The sequence below is a fragment of the Haliotis rufescens genome, unplaced genomic scaffold, assembly GCF_023055435.1.
Source record: "Haliotis rufescens isolate VD_foot unplaced genomic scaffold, xgHalRufe1.0.p SCAF_2, whole genome shotgun sequence".
Lineage (NCBI taxonomy): Eukaryota > Metazoa > Mollusca > Gastropoda > Lepetellida > Haliotidae > Haliotis > Haliotis rufescens.
In genome coordinates, this window is record NW_025963890.1 from 41,968,581 (window position 1) to 41,988,113 (window position 19,533).

The 19,533-nt window shown below is 41.3% G+C and overlaps 1 protein-coding gene across 4 annotated transcripts in view; it reads right to left on the minus strand.

Annotated features, from left to right (window-relative positions):
- Positions 1–19,533, minus strand: part of LOC124149416 (receptor-type tyrosine-protein phosphatase kappa-like) — an 83,321-nt gene that overhangs the window by 18,767 nt on the left and 45,021 nt on the right. For all 4 annotated transcript variants that reach the window (XR_007222270.1, XR_007222268.1, XM_048399996.1 and 1 more), the window contains exons 7-16: positions 13,821–13,958; positions 10,700–10,837; positions 9,367–9,469; positions 7,652–7,940; positions 5,870–5,957; positions 4,072–4,148; positions 3,032–3,166; positions 2,747–2,866; positions 1,301–1,449; positions 409–544 (exon numbers count right to left, since the gene is read on the minus strand). Coding sequence is in view for 2 of the 4 variants with exons in the window: in XM_048399996.1 (XP_048255953.1) it covers positions 409–544; positions 1,301–1,449; positions 2,747–2,866; positions 3,032–3,166; positions 4,072–4,148; positions 5,870–5,957; positions 7,652–7,940; positions 9,367–9,469; positions 10,700–10,837; positions 13,821–13,958 (1,373 nt within the window). In the remaining 2 variants the exon portion in view is untranslated. The remainder of the gene's footprint in view (positions 1–408; positions 545–1,300; positions 1,450–2,746; positions 2,867–3,031; positions 3,167–4,071; positions 4,149–5,869; positions 5,958–7,651; positions 7,941–9,366; positions 9,470–10,699; positions 10,838–13,820; positions 13,959–19,533) is intronic.

The following is a 19,533-nucleotide window of genomic DNA, read 5'->3' on the forward strand; positions in this document are numbered from 1 at the left end:
TCGAAGTCTGGAACAGACATTCCAGTGATTAATATCATGAGCATTGATAGATATTGTGAGTAACGCCATCGGGGACATGGTATCAACAAAGTCACCAAGTCTGACCACCCGATCCATTTGGTCATCTCTTACGTTGCTGATATAAATGGCTGCAGCAAGGCCTTGAGACATTGGTTATATCATTGGTTGTAGCAAGGCCTGGAGACATTGGTTATATCATTGGTTGTAGCAAGGCCTGGAGACATTGGTTATATCATTGGTTGTAGCAAAGCCTAGAGACATTGGTTATATCATTGGTTGTAGCAAGGCCTGGAGACATTGGTTATATCATTGGTTGTAGCAAGGCCTGGAGACATTGGTTGGTTATATCATTGGTTGTAGCAAGGCCTGGAGTGAGGCTGTAGTTACCCATGTTTGAATCATGTTGACACGGTTGGTCCTCATCAGCTGGGCGATACACAGGACGTCCACCTGGTCCTCTTTCTGGGCCTGCTCCAGCAGGTAGTCAAGAGCTATGTACGTCCCAGTACGGCCGATCCCAGCACTGAAACACAGCAGATCAGTTCAGGTTTTATATACTACCAGCACTGTATACAGTAGTTCAATTCAGGTTTTATATACACCTAGCACTGCAATGCAGCAGATCAATTCAGGTTTTATATACACCCAGAACTTAAATACAGTTTATCAATTCAAGTTTTATATTCACCCAGCAATGTATGCAGTATATCAATTCAGGTTTTATATAAACCCAGCACCGCAATGGAGCAGATCAATTGAGGTTTTATATACACCCAGCACTGAAATACAGCAGATCAATTCAGGTTTTATATACACCCAGCACTGAAATACAGCAGATCAATTCAGGTTTTATATACACCCAGCACTGAAATACAGTATATCAAATCAGGTTTTATATACACCCAGCACTGAAATACAACAGATCAATTCAGGTTTTATATACACCTAGCACTGAAATACAGCAGATCAATTCAGGTTTTGTATACACCTAGCACTGAAATACAGCAGATCAATTCAGGTTTTATATACACCCAGCACTGAAATACAGCAGATCAATTCAGGTTTTATATACACCCAGCAGTGAAATACAGCAGATCAAGTCAAGTTTGATAAGCACTTTTTTACTATATATCTACATCAAAACACGCAATTCGTCATCAATCCAGCAACAGTTTGAAGGAAACAGCAACCTGCAAAGTCATGTTACGATCAATGATTGACTGGATCATAATGCTGAAAACCAATAAGAATGCTTCCTGCTGAGTGTGCCTGCTAGTACCTGCAGTGACAGAGGATGGGAGCGGAGGACTCGGGGTTGTACATCTGCACCTTGCGTCGGAAGGCGAGGAGGGTCGTGGGGTAGGTGGGTGCACCATGGTCTGACCACGTCGTGAAGTGGAACTGCTTGACTATCCGGGATATCTCAAGCTGAAACAGTTTAGTGAATTACCAAGGTAAATACAAACTTCCAGAGTGGCAGTTACAAAGGCATAACACCTCAAGTCCTGGTTATCATAGTTTGGGTTGATACAGTGTAACAGATTCTACAAAAGGATCTAAATCACACTTACCCTCAAATCTAAGATATAGAGTGAGTGAGTGAGTGAGTGGGTGGGTGGGTGGGTGAGTGAGTGAGTGAGTGAGTGAGTGAGTGAGTGAGTGAGTGAGTGAGTGAGTGAGTGAGTGAGTGAGTGAGTGAGTGAGTGAGTGAGTGAGTGAGTGAGTGTGAGTGAGTGAGTGAGTGAGTGAGTGAGTGAGTGAGCGAGCGAGCGAGCGAGGTTTTAGGCCTTTTTTAGCAATGTTCCAGCAATATCACGGCAAGGGACACCAGAATTGGGCTTCACACATTGTACTCATGTCAGGAATCAGGGTCTTCAGCGTGAACAGCGAACGCTTTAAATACTAGGCTACCCGACCGTCCCTCCGAGACGTGGAAATATCCCTCAAATAACAAACAAAAACTATAAACAAGAATAAGAAAACAAAAATTTATGGATCACATCTTCGGTTTATTGCATTAAGTGACATTTCAGTGTAGATTCTTACACCGTCACTCCAGCTTTATAACGATGTAAGACTCAAAATCAAAACATCACTAAATGCAATTAACCAGAAGTTATCATTTTCTTTTTACTCCCCAACTTCTATTAAAACGATTCAGTTAAAACATGTTACTCAGAATTCAAGCATCCTCTACATCTTCAGCCTCGCATTTCGGTAAACCTACACCAACCGGGGATCCATCCCTGTGGTTCTCGTAATCTCAAGTTACCCGCCCTTGATTTCCATATGCCAATTTGATTGGCTACTCTACTAGGTCTAATGTACCAATCAGAATGCGAGTTACAAAACAAGCCTCAATGTTGGTTTGGCTAGTCCCATTGATTATGATCAAGTTAGGGAGAAATTCAACATTGAAAAACTGACTGACACGCAAATAAAAGCCCTCAGAAATCTTTTGATGGTAAGGATGTCTCATGTCCAATAAAACTGGTGGTGGCTTTGGTTTCAAGGTAATAAGAGTGGCCTCCCTTACCCTTTTTCCTTATCTTGACGTTTGATTTGGCAGTAAAATGCTAATGAATATCAAGGGCGGGTAATTTGAGATTGCGAGACCCACGGGAATGGATCCAGAGTTACGGAAATGCTAGCTAGCCCTGGAGATGAAGAGGATGGACTCCAAGAGACACATCTTTGACACTGAGAGTGCCAGGTATTGGCTGACCTGTGATATTTCGAATGTTCTGATGGTGTAGTCTGTATACTTGGCCGTGTCCACTATCCTGACCGTCACCTCCCCGTACTTGATGCCTCCCTCCTCCGGCCAATACTGCTCACATTTTTTCTGCACAAAATAAACAAAAACAAAATAACAACTTGTAGATCAATGCTCATGATGTCGATCACTGCACTGTCTGGTCCAGACTCGATTATTTACAGTCCACTGTCATACAGCTTAAATATTGGTGAGTGCGGCGTCAAACAACAAACAAACAAACAACATGCTCACCTTACAAGCCTCCACTAGGTTGGTCAGCATGACCACCTTACATACTCTCTGCTGCCACACCATCCGCCAGAAGTCTCGGATCATGGCCTTGTTTGGTCCTTGGGATGCAATGTATTGATGCTGTTTGCTGTAGCCCTGAAACACACAACACACACACTTGAGAAATGGAGTTTTCTACAACACAAACGATTTAATGAAATATGACTCAAGTTTAGCAAGCTTTGCACAATAAGTTCAACGAGTTATAAATAATTTTGTACTGACATCTCATTTCTTGCATTTATGTTGTATCATTTTTCAATTTTCAGAGACAGCTTTTTGAGATATCTTTGTATTGTATTTTTACATCACTGTTAGTAACATTTCAGTGGTACAACACCAAGAATGGGCATTTTGTAGCCATGTGAAAAAAGAAATTGTGTCCTTGTGCAAACTTCTGAACAAGGAGCCTATACCACCACTAGGGCTGGGACGAGTCCAAATATACTACCCGGGTACCCTCCACCCTATTACCCGACCCTACCCGGGTAACCGTTGTAGTTTATATTTAGAGATAGGTACAAACTGTCCGATTTGGAAAAGTTTGACCGTAGCCCTGGCAAAATGTATTTAGAAACATGTGTAAAACGATCTGGTCATGCATACACTGACGTTTACTGCATGCAGTTTTATCTTTATTCGAACATATAAAAGTCAGAAGGAATGGGCGCATTGTCAGAAAGAAATGGGAACATTAGTGACTTGTAGTGTAACCATAGAGTTTTAGATAATTTTTGTCATTAAACAATATATCACGTGACTAACCATGGGTCCGGGTAGTCCCGTGGGTACCTGAGTCCTACTCAGGACCCTCCCGACCCGAGTACCCGAGTTACCCGTCCCAGCCCTAACCACCACCTTGTCAATAGTCATAATATCTGAGAAATTTATTGTCAACATTAAACTTCGCACTCATCAGTTCATCCACATCATTCATTTCATCTACCCACAACTGCAGCAACACAAGTACTGTGTGTCTATATGTCAAGTTGCATACTTACATCCATGAAGTTCGCATTGACGTAATCCGAGTTGGCTTCACTGGTCATGGGGTCTAAAGTAACCCTGGAATGGTCATCTGGAACACACAGACATGAAGTCACATCGGTAGTCTCAGTACATACCAAGAGACGTACATGCTCACATCGATAGTGTCAGTACATACCCAGAGACGTACATGCTCACATCGATAGTGTCAGTACATACCCAGAGACGTACATGCTCCCATCGGTAGTCTCAGTACATACCCAGAGACGTACATGCTCACATCGATAGTCTCAGTACATACCCAGAGACATACATGCTCACATCGGTAGTCTCAGTACATACCCAGAGACATACATGCTTCAGTACATTGCTGTTAGGATTTGTTCAAGCATCATCAGGATAAGGAACTGCAACATCTGGATCATCTTCCTGAGGCAAGGGAGTTAACTGACTATAGAAAGTCCAATTTCCACCCTTGCCAAACTTTGCTGGAATTTCTGGACTTAATTGCAGCGCCACTGGTGGCTATTATGAGTTTTGTCCCTTGTATGTCCCTCCTACTGATCAGATATCCACCTCCCATATCACTTGCATTGGCATCAAACAAATTGGCGCAGCCCTGTCAAGACACTCTGATCGATAATCAAAGTCTATATTGTGATAAAACCTCTCTTAATTCGCGAAGTGCATCAAATCAGGTAAGTACCATCATTAAAAATATGAATAGATTTGGGAAATATCTGTTGACGTGGATGTTGCAATCGATCCAAATCTGCACAGCAGTTTTCGTATCCGGATGTTGATTTCTTAACACGATTTTGATTGGACTATGCATAGACTTGTTAGTCAAGCCAAAATATAACTCCGTAATTCTAGCCTAGCTCGGCAAGGGTGGAACCTGGACTTTTATAGTCAGTTAACTCACCTGCCTCGGAAAGATGTATCTGGATTGGGGATAGCAACATCGGGATAGGGGACAGCAATATCAGGAGAGTGAGTGAGTGAGTGAGTTTGGTTTTATGCCACTTTTAGCAATATTCAAGCAATATCACGGCGGGGGACACCAGAAATAGGCTTCACACATTGTACCCATGTCGGGAATCGAACCCGGGTCTTCGGCATATCAGGAGAGGGCCAGCAATATCAGGATAGAGGGAAGCAAAATCGGGATGGGGACAGCCATATCAGGATAGAGGGAAGCAAAATTGGGATAGGGGACAGCCATATCAGGATAGAGGGAAGCAAAATCAGGATAGAGGACGGTAATATCAGGATAGGGGACAGCAATATCAGGATAGAGGGAAGCAAAATCAGGATAGGGAACAGCAATATCAGGATAGGGGACAGCAATATCAGGATAGAGGGAAGCAAAATCAGGATAGGGAACAGCAATATCAGGATAGGGGACGGTAGTATCAGGATAGGGGACAGCAATATCAGGATAGAGGGAAGCAAAATCAGGATAGGGAACAGCAATATCAGGATAGGGGACGGTAGTATCAGGATAGGGGACAGCAATATCAGGATAGAGGGAAGCAAATCAGGATGGGGACAGCCATATCAGGATAGAGGGAAGCAAAATTGGGATAGGGAACGGTAATATCGGGATAGGGGACAGAGGTTCCACTACCACAGCCTTAGGGATATTGACCGATACTTAACCCCATCAGCAGGCTTACAATGTAAGGATGTCATCTTTGAGACTACATACATACGCTGTAAACTAATGACAAACTATTACCTATCTCTCTTTGTGTAATTCTTACATGATAGTTGATAAAGTTGCCAAACTTTGTCTTGTTGTCAACTTACAAGCAACAATGTTTCCGTATCTATTCTTGGCCTTGTTGTCAGCTCGCCTGGCCACCTCACACAGAGCCAGCAGACCCATGGGCAGCTCCTGAAACAGGAGCAGTCTTCAGTAAGGATGGGTACTGGAGCTTTAAAGGGTATCACAATATTTAACTTTTATGACCAAGACGGCCAATAATAATAAATTTGGTGTTAAAAGTGATTCCTGTATATTCAATACTGGGTATTTGTGACTGGATGTGAATGTCAGTAATTTAGCACTACAACATTACATGATTTACGTCACTGACACACTATTGGAAAAGGCTGATTCAGTGTCTCTTTAAAGAGAATAAATAAGATTGAGACAACATTGATATTGACAGTCATAAACATAACTGTAAATGATCCTTAATAATTTTAATTGGAGGATTACAAATACCACTTTTGAACCGGTTAAGATTTCTGATCAAATCGTAACCAGTTATCCGAGTAATCATGACTGTCAATCATGACAAGTACTTTGAATCCATAGTAATGGACCAATGGAATGACCTAATGGAGTGTCACAATAAGGCCTAAAAGAGAGTCACTATATGACCTAATGAAGAGTCAATATAAGGCATAATGGAGTTTGGACATAAGACCTGAAGGAGAGTTGATATAAGACCTAATGGAGTGTCATAAGACCTAATGGAGAGTCAACATAAGACCTAATGGAGAGTGAACAAAGACCTAATGGTGTGTCGACATAAGACCTCATGAAGTGTAGATGTAAGACCTCATGGGGAGTCGACATAAGACCTAATGGTGTGTCAACATAAGACCTCATGGAGAGTCCACATAAGACCTCATGGAGAGTTGACATAAGACCTAATGGAGAGTCCACATAAGACCTAATGGAGTGTCGACATAAGACCTAACGGGGAGTCGACATAAGACCTAATGGAGAGTTGACATAAGACCTAATGGTGTGTCGACATAAGACCTCATGAAGTGTAGATATAAGACCTCATGGAGAGTCCACATAAGACCTAATGGAGAGTGGCCATAAGACCTAACGGGGAGTCGATATAAGACCTCATGGAGAGTTGACATAAGACCTAATGGAGAGTTGACATAAGACCTAATGGAGTGTCGACATAAGACCTAACGGAGAGTCCACATAAGACCTAATGGAGAGTCCACATAAGACCTAACGGGGAGTCGACATAAGACCTAATGGAGAGTTGACATAAGACCTAATGGAGTGTTGACATAAGGCCTAATGGAGTGTCAACATAAGACCTAATGGAGAGTCGACATAAGACTTAATGGAGAGTCGACATAAGGCCTAATGGAGAGTCGACATAAGACCTAATGGAGAGTCGACATAAGGCCTAATGGAGAGTCTACATAAGACCTAATGGAGTGTCGACATAAGGCCTAATGGAGAGTCGACATAAGACCTAATGGAGTGTCGACATAAGGCCAAATGGAGAGTCGACATAAGACCTCATGGAGAGTTGACATAAGACCTAATGGGGTGTTGACATAAGACCTAATGGAGTGTCGACATAAGGCCTAATGGAGAGTCTACATAAACCTAATGGAGCGTCGACATAAGGCCTAATGGAGAGTCGACATAAGACCCAATGGAGTGTCGACATAAGGCCTAATGGAGAGTCGACATAAGACAAGTTCTAGTGAACAATAAATTTTCAAGCAGCAGCAGCAGCATTAAAAACCAACACAACCGTGAGTTACAAGGAGTGCTGTGACATTCTTCTCCTACAACACATGGACTAAAGCCAAGGCACATACCTCAAATTCCTGTTTAAATCCCAGACAGTTATTCTCCCTGTGCTTCTTGATGTAATCGGCAAGGTCCACCAGTTTGACAGGGCTTGTCTGCTTCTTACTGTTGATGTTCACGTATATCGGCTCATTGATCTCTTCGCTTCCGCCATTTTCATCCTGATCCAGTCGTGTCACGTCTCCAACCCGCGAGTCACTCAACAAGCGAGCACTCTCGCTGTGGCCATTGTTCTCCGCCTCCCGCGGGTCCAAGGGCAGAGGATTGCTCACATCCATACGCTTATGGCGCCGCTTCCTGAAAGATACATCACAGTGAAAACACATCATACGAAAAAAGCATCTTACAGCTGTCGAAACCCATGCTAGTCAGCAAACCCTCGACAACTAAATTGTGCTGAGGGCAAGTAAAAAGCCATTGATTGTAGTCCTCATAGTAGAAACATAACATTTCAGGGCTACGATTCTTAACCAGTTCCAAAAGTTTCCATTAGCTACAATAAAACTGACAGAGAATGTAAACATAGTTAACATGTCCATCTTATTCAAGCAGGACTAACAAAAAAACACTTTTAAAACTATTAATGTTTTGCATTTCTATGCTTTTTAGACAGACTGGTTCAACACTATTTTTAAGAAATATAGAAACAACACAAAAAAAAGCCCATAAAAATACTTCCTAAAATGGTATGATTTAATCATTCAAAATAAACTTGTCAGTGTCGAAAAAGAGAATAAACATCTTCTACATCAGAATAAATCATGTCTCAAACTCATTCCTTTTCCAGCCACTGAAATAGCTGCCCGGACAACACCATCACAGATGACTCTTTCAAACAGCTGATTCAATACCCTTCCATTTGTTTGTTAGATTGTTTGTTGTTTAAAGTTGCACTTGGCAATATCAAGCTCCATGACGCCAGTCTTTAAATTATCGAGGCAATCCAGTGATTGATATCGTGAGCAACATACTAGCCTGTCGGGGTATGAAATCATGCTATCAACACAGCCACAGTGCCTGACAAACAGATCAATCAAGTTGCCTCTCAAGACCAGAATAAGTTGCTAGGCACTGTTCTAAACAGTGTTAAACTCACTAAATAAACTGAGGGCCTTAAGGACCAGCACATTTCAAAAACTGTAGGCCCAGTGGAAAAGCTGTAGGCCCAGTGGAAAAACTGTAGGCCCAGTGGAAAAGTGAGTGAGTGAGTTGGGCTTAACGCCGCTTTTAACAGTATTCCAGTTATATCACGGCGTGTCAGCTTAATGTGGGAGGAGAGCCCGAAGTGATGCAAGCCTCAGACGTTTACCTAGAAACCTAGAAACATAATTGGGGCAAACCGGGATTCGAACCCACAATCATAGGTTTCAGGCATGCCAAGGGACGCAACTCTGCACAGCGAATCGCGGCGCCTTAGACGACTGGGCCACCCGTGCCCCCGATAGGTAACTCTGGTATTTCTGTTTGAACAAGATTTACTCACTCACTCATTATACATATTCATTGCAATCATTTTAGCAACTTGGTCACATTTATTACCTCTTAACAAAACCATGGCTGCAGACCTGGGCCCTGTTCCACAAAGCTATCTTTGCGCTAAGGTGGACGTAACTCTTATACTTAAACATGGGCTTACAATAGCCCTGGCGCTAAGATTGCTTTATGGAATAGGGCCCTGTTGTGTTGTCCTTATGTGTGGTCCAAGTGACAGTTTAATCCCTACCTGTAGAGCACAAATGCCAGGATGAGGATGATGACAATGATGACGATGACGACAGCTGCGACGATCCCACCAGTTATCTTCCCTTCCTCTAGTGCTTCGACAGCTACAACAAAGTTACATAAGTTATTTTGTATGAAATATATGAATAATAATCATTTCAGATGCTCTTAAGCATTTTTGATATTTGTGTGTGTACACTAACGATTTTTCAGAATTTGGAGAATAATTGAGGAATACAAGATCAGCCCATCACTATACCCCTCTATACACAGACAACTACTCTCACCTTCAGCACCCAGGAACCCATCACTACACCCCTCTATACACAGACAACTAATCTTACCTTCAGCACACCTGTATCCCAGGAACCCATCACTACACCCCTCTATACACAGACAACTAATCTTACCTTCAGCACACCTGTAGCCCAGGAACCCATCACTACACCCCTCTATACACAGACAACTAATCTCACCTTCAGCACACCTGTATCCTAGGTACCCATCACTACACCCCTCTATACACAGACAACTAATCTCACCTTCAGCACACCTGTAGCCCAGGAATCCATCACTACACCCCTCTATACACAGACAACTAATCTCACCTTCAGCACACCTGTATCCTAGGTACCCATCACTACACCCCTCTATACACAGACAACTAATCTCACCTTCAGCACACCTGTAGCCCAGGAATCCATCACTACACCCCTCTATACACAGACAACTAATCTCACCTTCAGCACACCTGTATCCTAGGTACCCATCACTACACCCCTCTATACACAGACAACTAATCTTACCTTCAGCATACCTGTAGCCCAGGAACCCATCACTACACCCCTCTATACACAGACAACTAATCTCACCTTCAGCACACCTGTATCCCAGGAACCCATCACTACACCCCTCTATACACAGACAACTAATCTTACCTTCAACACACCTGTATCCTAGGTACCCATCACTACATCCCTCTATACACAGACAACTAATCTCACTTTCAGCACACCTGTATCCCAGGTACCCATCTCTACACCCCTCTATACACAGACAACTAATCTTACCTTCAGCACACCTGTATCCCAGGAACCCATCACTACACCCCTCTATACACAGACAACTAATCTCACCTTCAGCACACTGGTATCCCAGGAACCCATCTCTACTCCCCTCTATACACAGACAACTAATCGTACCTTCAGCATACCTGTATCCCAGGAACCCATCTCTACACCCCTCTATACACAGACAACTATTCTTACCTTCAGCACACCTGTATCCCAGGAACCCATCTCTACACCCCTCTATACACAGACAACTAATCTCACCTTCAGCACACTGGTATCCCAGGAACCCATCACTACACCCGTCCATGCACTGGCCTGTTTTTGCAAGACATGGTTTGCCAAATTTGCAGCTTCCACAAGCAAAAGAACAGTTTTCTCCATAATGTCCATCTTCACAGTCTGAAAATCAGAACAAATATGCTTGAGTTCATGCCCACCTGAAGAAGTTCCCTTATAATTTTCAGGAAAAAGAGACAAGATATGGGAGTCTCTCCATGCCATAAATTCCTGATTGTTTGTATTCTAAAAGAAAATTATTAACTTATATCAACTGATCATGTTGCCATCACAAAAATTCCATAATCAGGGTATAATGGGTGTTTTTATATTCTTCTGCATTACAATTGTCCATTGCTCCTACTGCCGAAGTCCAAATCCAAATGGAATGACGATGCATCAGCATCTTCAGTAATTCTTTTGCCAAACATGACCTCCATGACCCTCTTGACATCTGGTCATTATTGTCTTCCAACGTCCCTCAGGGCTGATGGTACAGTGGGGAGGAAGACGGGAGTCACAGGAAGGCCCCTCGGTAATGGAGGATAAGTATATAAAATAAACATAATACTCTGATAATGGAATATTTTTAACTTATCTTGCAAATACATATATAGAGGTTATCACGCGAGTGTGTTTGGGGATGGTAAATATCCTGCATTAGGAATAAACATTGTATTTAGCGAGCCTGTGCTGCTAATATTGATACAAATACTAAAAATCTGGTGCCATGAAATTCCTGCAAGTGGCTAACAATAGCCTTAACTGCCTGTGTAAAGTTTTGCGATAGCCTGTTAAGATTACCAGAGATCAAAGCTACTATTTCAGGTGTAATATTTGTAATATTTCATAAGTAGGAAGTGGTGTGATGAAAGGGTAACTCAGTGATTTTTAAACGTTTGTTTGTTTGTTGTTTAATGAAGCAATCAGAAATATTCCAGCTATAAGACAGCGGTCTGCAAATAATCGAGTCTGGACCAGACAATCCAGTGACTGACATCATGAGCATCGATACGCCATTGGGAAAAAAAGACATGCATCAACCAGGTCAGCTGCCTGACCACCTGATCCCATTAGTCACCTCTTACAACAAGCATAGTCGCCTTTTACGGCAAGCATGGCTTGTTGAAGACCTATTCTACCCCGGATCTTCACGGGTCGATTCTTGAACTATAGATGCATGTGTGGCATTTGACAAGGGAGGTTGGAGTAGCGTGTTTTTCTTACAAAAAAGCCTGGTCTGGACTATTCAGTGTTATGTCAACAACTTGACAAGATGTGGTGAGTGGACCTGATTTAGTTATTAGACTACTGACACTAAATAATAATGTGTAATTAGGGAAAAACAGGATGTGAGGGATTCGCTGGTTTGACAACGTGTGGAAGTGAACACAAGAAATGTGCCTTCTTACGTCTTTTGTTTGTTTTTGGTCTGCAAAAGTAACTGCATCATGAAAATGTTGCGAGTGTGTGTCACCAGGGATTGACTTAAGCCGTGATTACGTGATATTCTCACATAGTTGTTGTAGATTTCACATCAACAATCAATCAGCACGGATGAAAATCGCGTAGATCTTTCAATAGTTTTATCTGCTTTAATACTCTCATTTTCACCTACAAAAATCGAAAATGTCGTATTGCTTGAATAAATTTATCTACGGTACCTAAAAATGTCAACAAAAACCTAACACGAAAGTTTATTCAATCGTCAAAAGTTGCCACTCGAAACAGTGCTTTGCATACTCGCAACACTGCATGCTATCTCTTACTATGCAAAACCAATTCCTATATCTCTGCATGGAGCTTTGCATCAGCTGACAATGCTGGAGTGTGCAACATTATTTTTTTATCCCCGATTGGCAGCACGAGTGTTTGTTTTCACAAACTAACACTTTGGTAGCGCACAAAAATCTTATTCCGTGATCTACAACTCCAAGTCATTAAACATATTTTAAGACTTAAATCCTAGCAGAAATCAAAGACGCTATCTACATGTATGTGCGTCCGTGCAGAAATCAAAGGAAATAAAGGCAATCAGGGGTAAGTTGCAAGAATTGCCACAGTGCGTGAATTACAAATTTTGAACTACACACGTATTTCTAGTGGCCAAACAGCAAGTTGGATTTAGATTTTTAGACTATGCTACAATATGTTTGCTTCCAATTTTTTCCTGTGACTTAATCTTCAAATGTAACTCTTAAACAGCATGAATGTCAACAGTCTTTCCCACTGCCGGTTACTTGTAAACATTTTCTGGCTGCTGCACATGGCAAACACGCTGCCTTCGGCATGAAATAAATGACTTCATTGTTGCTAATTGAACAAAAGGGTGAACCTGGAGCAATAGTCATTGTATGATGAACTGTCACTTCTAATTAATTGACAAGACCATATTGATAAGATTTCATTTGGTACAATCAGAGACACGGCCTCTGATATAGTACACTGAAATAAGATGGCGAAATTGACAAAAGCACTGGAATTTGAATAACATATTTTTTGCCAACAAACTGTTATACAATTTATAACAGTCGCTATTTCATGTCATCACTCAAAATATATTGAATTACGATCTTAACACACATTGTCGACATTTGATAACTGCAGATTGTTGTCCCCTGCATGCAAATGAAATGAACAGCTGATGGTGGTAAACATGCCTACTAAACGATCTATAATTGTCCTCGAGAATAACTCCCCATCAAATCGACAATGAACAGAAATATTAATGTCATTTCTCCTAAAGTAGACAATGAACAGAAATATGAGTCAAATGTAATTTTTGGTTAATACTAATGCTAATTTATTTAAATACATGTATGTATTCGCAGTGGAATAATTAGTGTTAGAAAATAGGATATCGGAGAATATTTATCTATATAATGTAGTAACATTAATTGCAACATTATTCGAGTCACAAGTACCAAAAATCAAAAACAGTTTTCCCAATGTGTAAAAGTCAGCAAAATCTCATCACACGCCAAAAAATCTCATTCCTCTTGGACCAGGGGAGATTTTCTCTCATAGGTAAAGATTTCCAGGATATCGCAGTACTTTCCTGCTTGCAAAAAACGTTCCAGATTTACAGTCCTTATTTGTAACCTACCAGTGGTACAGTTGTCTCCCATTTTTCCAGCTTGACATCCACTGAGACATGTGCCTGTCACGTGATCACACGTGCTGCCAAACTTGCAGTAGCCACAGTTCAGCTTACAGCTCTTGCCATACAGTCCCGGGGGACATTCTGAAATGAAAGACGATTGTCACTGTGAATCACTTACTGAGACAACTGATTATGTCTGTGTGGATCACTTACTGAGACAACTGATTGTGTCACTGTGGATCACTTACTGAAACAACTAATTATATCTGTGTGAATCACTTACTGAGACAACTGATTATGTCTGCGTGGATCATTTACTGAGACAACTGATTACGTCTGTGTGGATCACTTACTGAGACAACTGATTATGTCTGTGTGGATCACTTACTGAGACGACTGATTATGTCTGTGTGGATCACTTACTGAGACAACTGATTATGTCTGTGTGGATCACTTACTGAGACAACTGATTATGTCTGTGTGAATCAATTACTGAGACAACTGATTATGTCTGTGTGAATCAATTACTGAGACAACTGATTATGTCTGTGTGGATCACTTACTGAGACAACTGATTATGTCTGTGTGGATCACTTACTGAGACAACTGATTATGTCTGTGTGGATCACTTACTGAGACGACTGATTATGTCTGTGTGGATCACTTACTGAGACAACTGATTATGTCTGTGTGGATCACTTACTGAGACAACTGATTATGTCTGTGTGAATCAATTACTGAGACAACTGATTATGTCTGTGTGAATCAATTACTGAGACAACTGATTATGTCTGTGTGGATCACTTACTGAGACAACTGATTACGTCTGCGTGGATCACTTACTGAGACAACTGATTATGTCTGCGTGGATCACTTACTGAGACAACTGATTGTGTCTGCGTGGATCACTTACTGAGATAACTGATTACGTCTGTGTGGATCACTTACTGAGACAACTGATTACGTCTGTGTGGATCACTTACTGAGACAACTGATCATGTCTGCGTGGATCACTTACTGAGACAACTGATTATGTCTGCGTGGATCACTTACTGAGATAACTGATTACGTCTGTGTGGATCACTTACTGAGACAACTGATTATGTCTGTGTGGATCACTTACTGAGACAACTGATTATGTCTGTGTGGACCACTTACTGAGACAAGTGATTATGTCTGTGTGGATCACTTACTGAGACAACTGATTATGTCTGTGTGGATCAATTACTGAGACAACTGATTATGTCTGCGTGGTTCACTTACTGAGACAAGTGATTGTGTCTGTGTGGATAACTTCCCGAGACAACTGACTATGTCTGTGTGGATCACTTACTGAGACAACTGATTATATCTGTGTGTATAACTTCCCGAGACAACTGATTATATCTGTGTGAATCACTTACTGAGACAACTGATTATATCTGTGTGGATAACTTCCCGAGACAACTGATTATATCTGTGTGAATCACTTACTGAGACAACTGATTATGTCTGTGTGGATAACTTCCCGAGACAACTGATTATATCTGTGTGGATCACTTACTGAGACAACTGATTATGTCTGTGTGGATAACTTCCCGAGACAACTGATCATATCTGTGTGAATCACTTACTGAGACAACTGATTATGCCTGTGTGGATCACTTACTGAGACACACTGATTATGTCTGTGTGGATCACTTACTGAGACAACTGATTATGTCTGTGTGGATAACTTCCCGAGACAACTGATTATGTCTGCGTGGATCACTTACTGAGATAACTGATTACGTCTGTGTGGATCACTTACTGAGACAACTGATTACGTCTGTGTGGATCACTTACTGAGACAACTGATCATGTCTGCGTGGATCACTTACTGAGACAACTGATTATGTCTGCGTGGATCACTTACTGAGATAACTGATTACGTCTGTGTGGATCACTTACTGAGACAACTGATTATGTCTGTGTGGATCACTTACTGAGACAACTGATTATGTCTGTGTGGACCACTTACTGAGACAAGTGATTATGTCTGTGTGGATCACTTACTGAGACAACTGATTATGTCTGTGTGGATCACTTACTGAGACAACTGATTATGTCTGCGTGGTTCACTTACTGAGACAAGTGATTGTGTCTGTGTGGATAACTTCCCGAGACAACTGACTATGTCTGTGTGGATCACTTACTGAGACAACTGATTATATCTGTGTGTATAACTTCCCGAGACAACTGATTATATCTGTGTGAATCACTTACTGAGACAACTGATTATATCTGTGTGGATAACTTCCCGAGACAACTGATTATATCTGTGTGAATCACTTACTGAGACAACTGATTATGTCTGTGTGTATAACTTCCCGAGACAACTGATTATATCTGTGTGAATCACTTACTGAGACAACTGATTATGCCTGTGTGGATCACTTACTGAGACACACTGATTATGTCTGTGTGGATCACTTACTGAGACAACTGATTATGTCTGTGTGGATAACTTCCCGAGACAACTGATTATGTCTGCGTGGATCACTTACTGAGACAACTGATTATGTCTGTGTGGATCACTTACTGAGACAACTGATTATGTCTGTGTGGATCACTTACTGAGACAACTGATTATGTCTGTGTGGATCACTTACTGAGACAACTGATTATGTCACTGTGGATCACTTACTGAGACAACTGATTATGCCTGTGTGGATCACTTACTGAGACAACTGATTATATCTGTGTGAATCACTTACTGAGACAACTGATTATGCCTGTGTGGATCACTTACTGAGACACACTGATTATGTCTGTGTGGATCACTTACTGAGACAACTGATTATGTCTGTGTGGATAACTTCCCGAGACAACTGATTATGTCTGCGTGGATCACTTACTGAGATAACTGATTACGTCTGTGTGGATCACTTACTGAGACAACTGATTACGTCTGTGTGGATCACTTACTGAGACAACTGATCATGTCTGCGTGGATCACTTACTGAGACAACTGATTATGTCTGCGTGGATCACTTACTGAGATAACTGATTACGTCTGTGTGGATCACTTACTGAGACAACTGATTATGTCTGTGTGGATCACTTACTGAGACAACTGATTATGTCTGTGTGGACCACTTACTGAGACAAGTGATTATGTCTGTGTGGATCACTTACTGAGACAACTGATTATGTCTGTGTGGATCACTTACTGAGACAACTGATTATGTCTGCGTGGTTCACTTACTGAGACAAGTGATTGTGTCTGTGTGGATAACTTCCCGAGACAACTGACTATGTCTGTGTGGATCACTTACTGAGACAACTGATTATATCTGTGTGTATAACTTCCCGAGACAACTGATTATATCTGTGTGAATCACTTACTGAGACAACTGATTATATCTGTGTGGATAACTTCCCGAGACAACTGATTATATCTGTGTGAATCACTTACTGAGACAACTGATTATGTCTGTGTGTATAACTTCCCGAGACAACTGATTATATCTGTGTGAATCACTTACTGAGACAACTGATTATGCCTGTGTGGATCACTTACTGAGACACACTGATTATGTCTGTGTGGATCACTTACTGAGACAACTGATTATGTCTGTGTGGATAACTTCCCGAGACAACTGATTATGTCTGCGTGGATCACTTACTGAGACAACTGATTATGTCTGTGTGGATCACTTACTGAGACAACTGATTATGTCTGTGTGGATCACTTACTGAGACAACTGATTATGTCTGTGTGGATCACTTACTGAGACAACTGATTATGTCACTGTGGATCACTTACTGAGACAACTGATTATGCCTGTGTGGATCACTTACTGAGACAACTGATTATATCTGTGTGAATCACTTACTGAGACAACTGATTATGTCTGTGTGGATCACTTACTGAGACAACTGATTATGTCTGTGTGGATCACTTACTGAGACAACTGATTGTGTCTGTAAGGATCACTTACTGAGACAAGTGATTATGTCTGTGTGGATCACTTACTGAGACAACTGATTATGTCTGTGTGGATCACTTACTGAGACAACTGATTATGTCTGTGTGGATCACTTACTGAGACAACTGATTATGCCTGTGTGGATCACTTACTGAGACACACTGATTATGTCTGCATGGATCACTTACTGAGACAACTGATTATGTCTGTGTGGATCAATTACTGAGACAACTGATTATGTCTGCATGGATCACTTACTGAGACAACTGATTATGTCTGTGTGGATCACTTACTGAGACAACTGATTATGTCTGTGTGGATCACCTACTGAGACAACTGATGATGTCTCGAGAATCACTTACTGAGACACACTGATTATGTATGTGTGGATCACTTACTGAGACAACTGATTATGTCTGTGTGGATCACTTACTGAGACAACTGATTATGTCTGTGTGGATCACTTACTGAGACAACTGATGATGTCTGTGTGAATCACTTCCCGAGACAACTGATTATATCTGTGTGGATCACTTACTGAGACAACTGATTATGTCTGTGTGGATAACTTCCCGAGACAACTGATTATATCTGTGTGAATCACTTACTGAGACAACTGATTATGCCTGTGTGGATCACTTACTGAGACACACTGATTATGTCTGTGTGGATCACTTACTGAGACAACTGATTATGTCTGTGTGGATAACTTCCCGAGACAACTGATTATGTCTGCGTGGATCACTTACTGAGACAACTGATTATGTCTGTGTGGATCACTTACTGAGACAACTGATTATGTCTGTGTGGATCACTTACTGAGACAACTGATTATGTCTGTGTGGATCACTTACTGAGACAACTGATTATGTCACTGTGGATCACTTACTGAGACAACTGATTATGCCTGTGTGGATCACTTACTGAGACAACTGATTATATCTGTGTGAATCACTTACTGAGACAACTGATTATGTCTGTGTGGATCACTTACTGAGACAACTGATTATATCTGTGTGAATCACTTACTGAGACAACTGATTATGTCTGTGTGGATCACTTACTGAGACAACTGATTGTGTCTGTAAGGATCACTTACTGAGACAACTGATTATGTCTGTGTGGATCACTTACTGAGACAACTGATTATGTCTGTGTGGATCACTTACTGAGACAACTGATTATGCCTGTGTGGATCACTTACTGAGACACACTGATTATGTCTGCATGGATCACTTACTGAGACAACTGATTATGTCTGTGTGGATCAATTACTGAGACAACTGATTATGTCTGCATGGATCACTTACTGAGACAACTGATTATGTCTGTGTGGATCACTTACTGAGACAACTGATTATGTCTGTGTGGATCACCTACTGAGACAACTGATGATGTCTGCGTGAATCACTTACTGAGACACACTGATTATGTATGTGTGGATCACTTACTGAGACAACTGATTATGTCTGTGTGGATCACTTACTGAGACAACTGATTATGTCTGTGTGGATCACTTACTGAGACAACTGATGATGTCTGTGTGAATCACTTACTGAGACAACTGATTATGTCTGTGTGGATCACTTACTGAGACAACTGATTATGTCTGTGTGAATCACTTACTGAGACAACTGATTATGTCACTGTGGATCACTTACTGAGACAACTGATCATGCCTGTGTGGATCACTTACTGAGACAACTGATTATATCTGTGTGAATCACTTACTGAGACAACTGATTATATCTGTGTGAATCACTTAC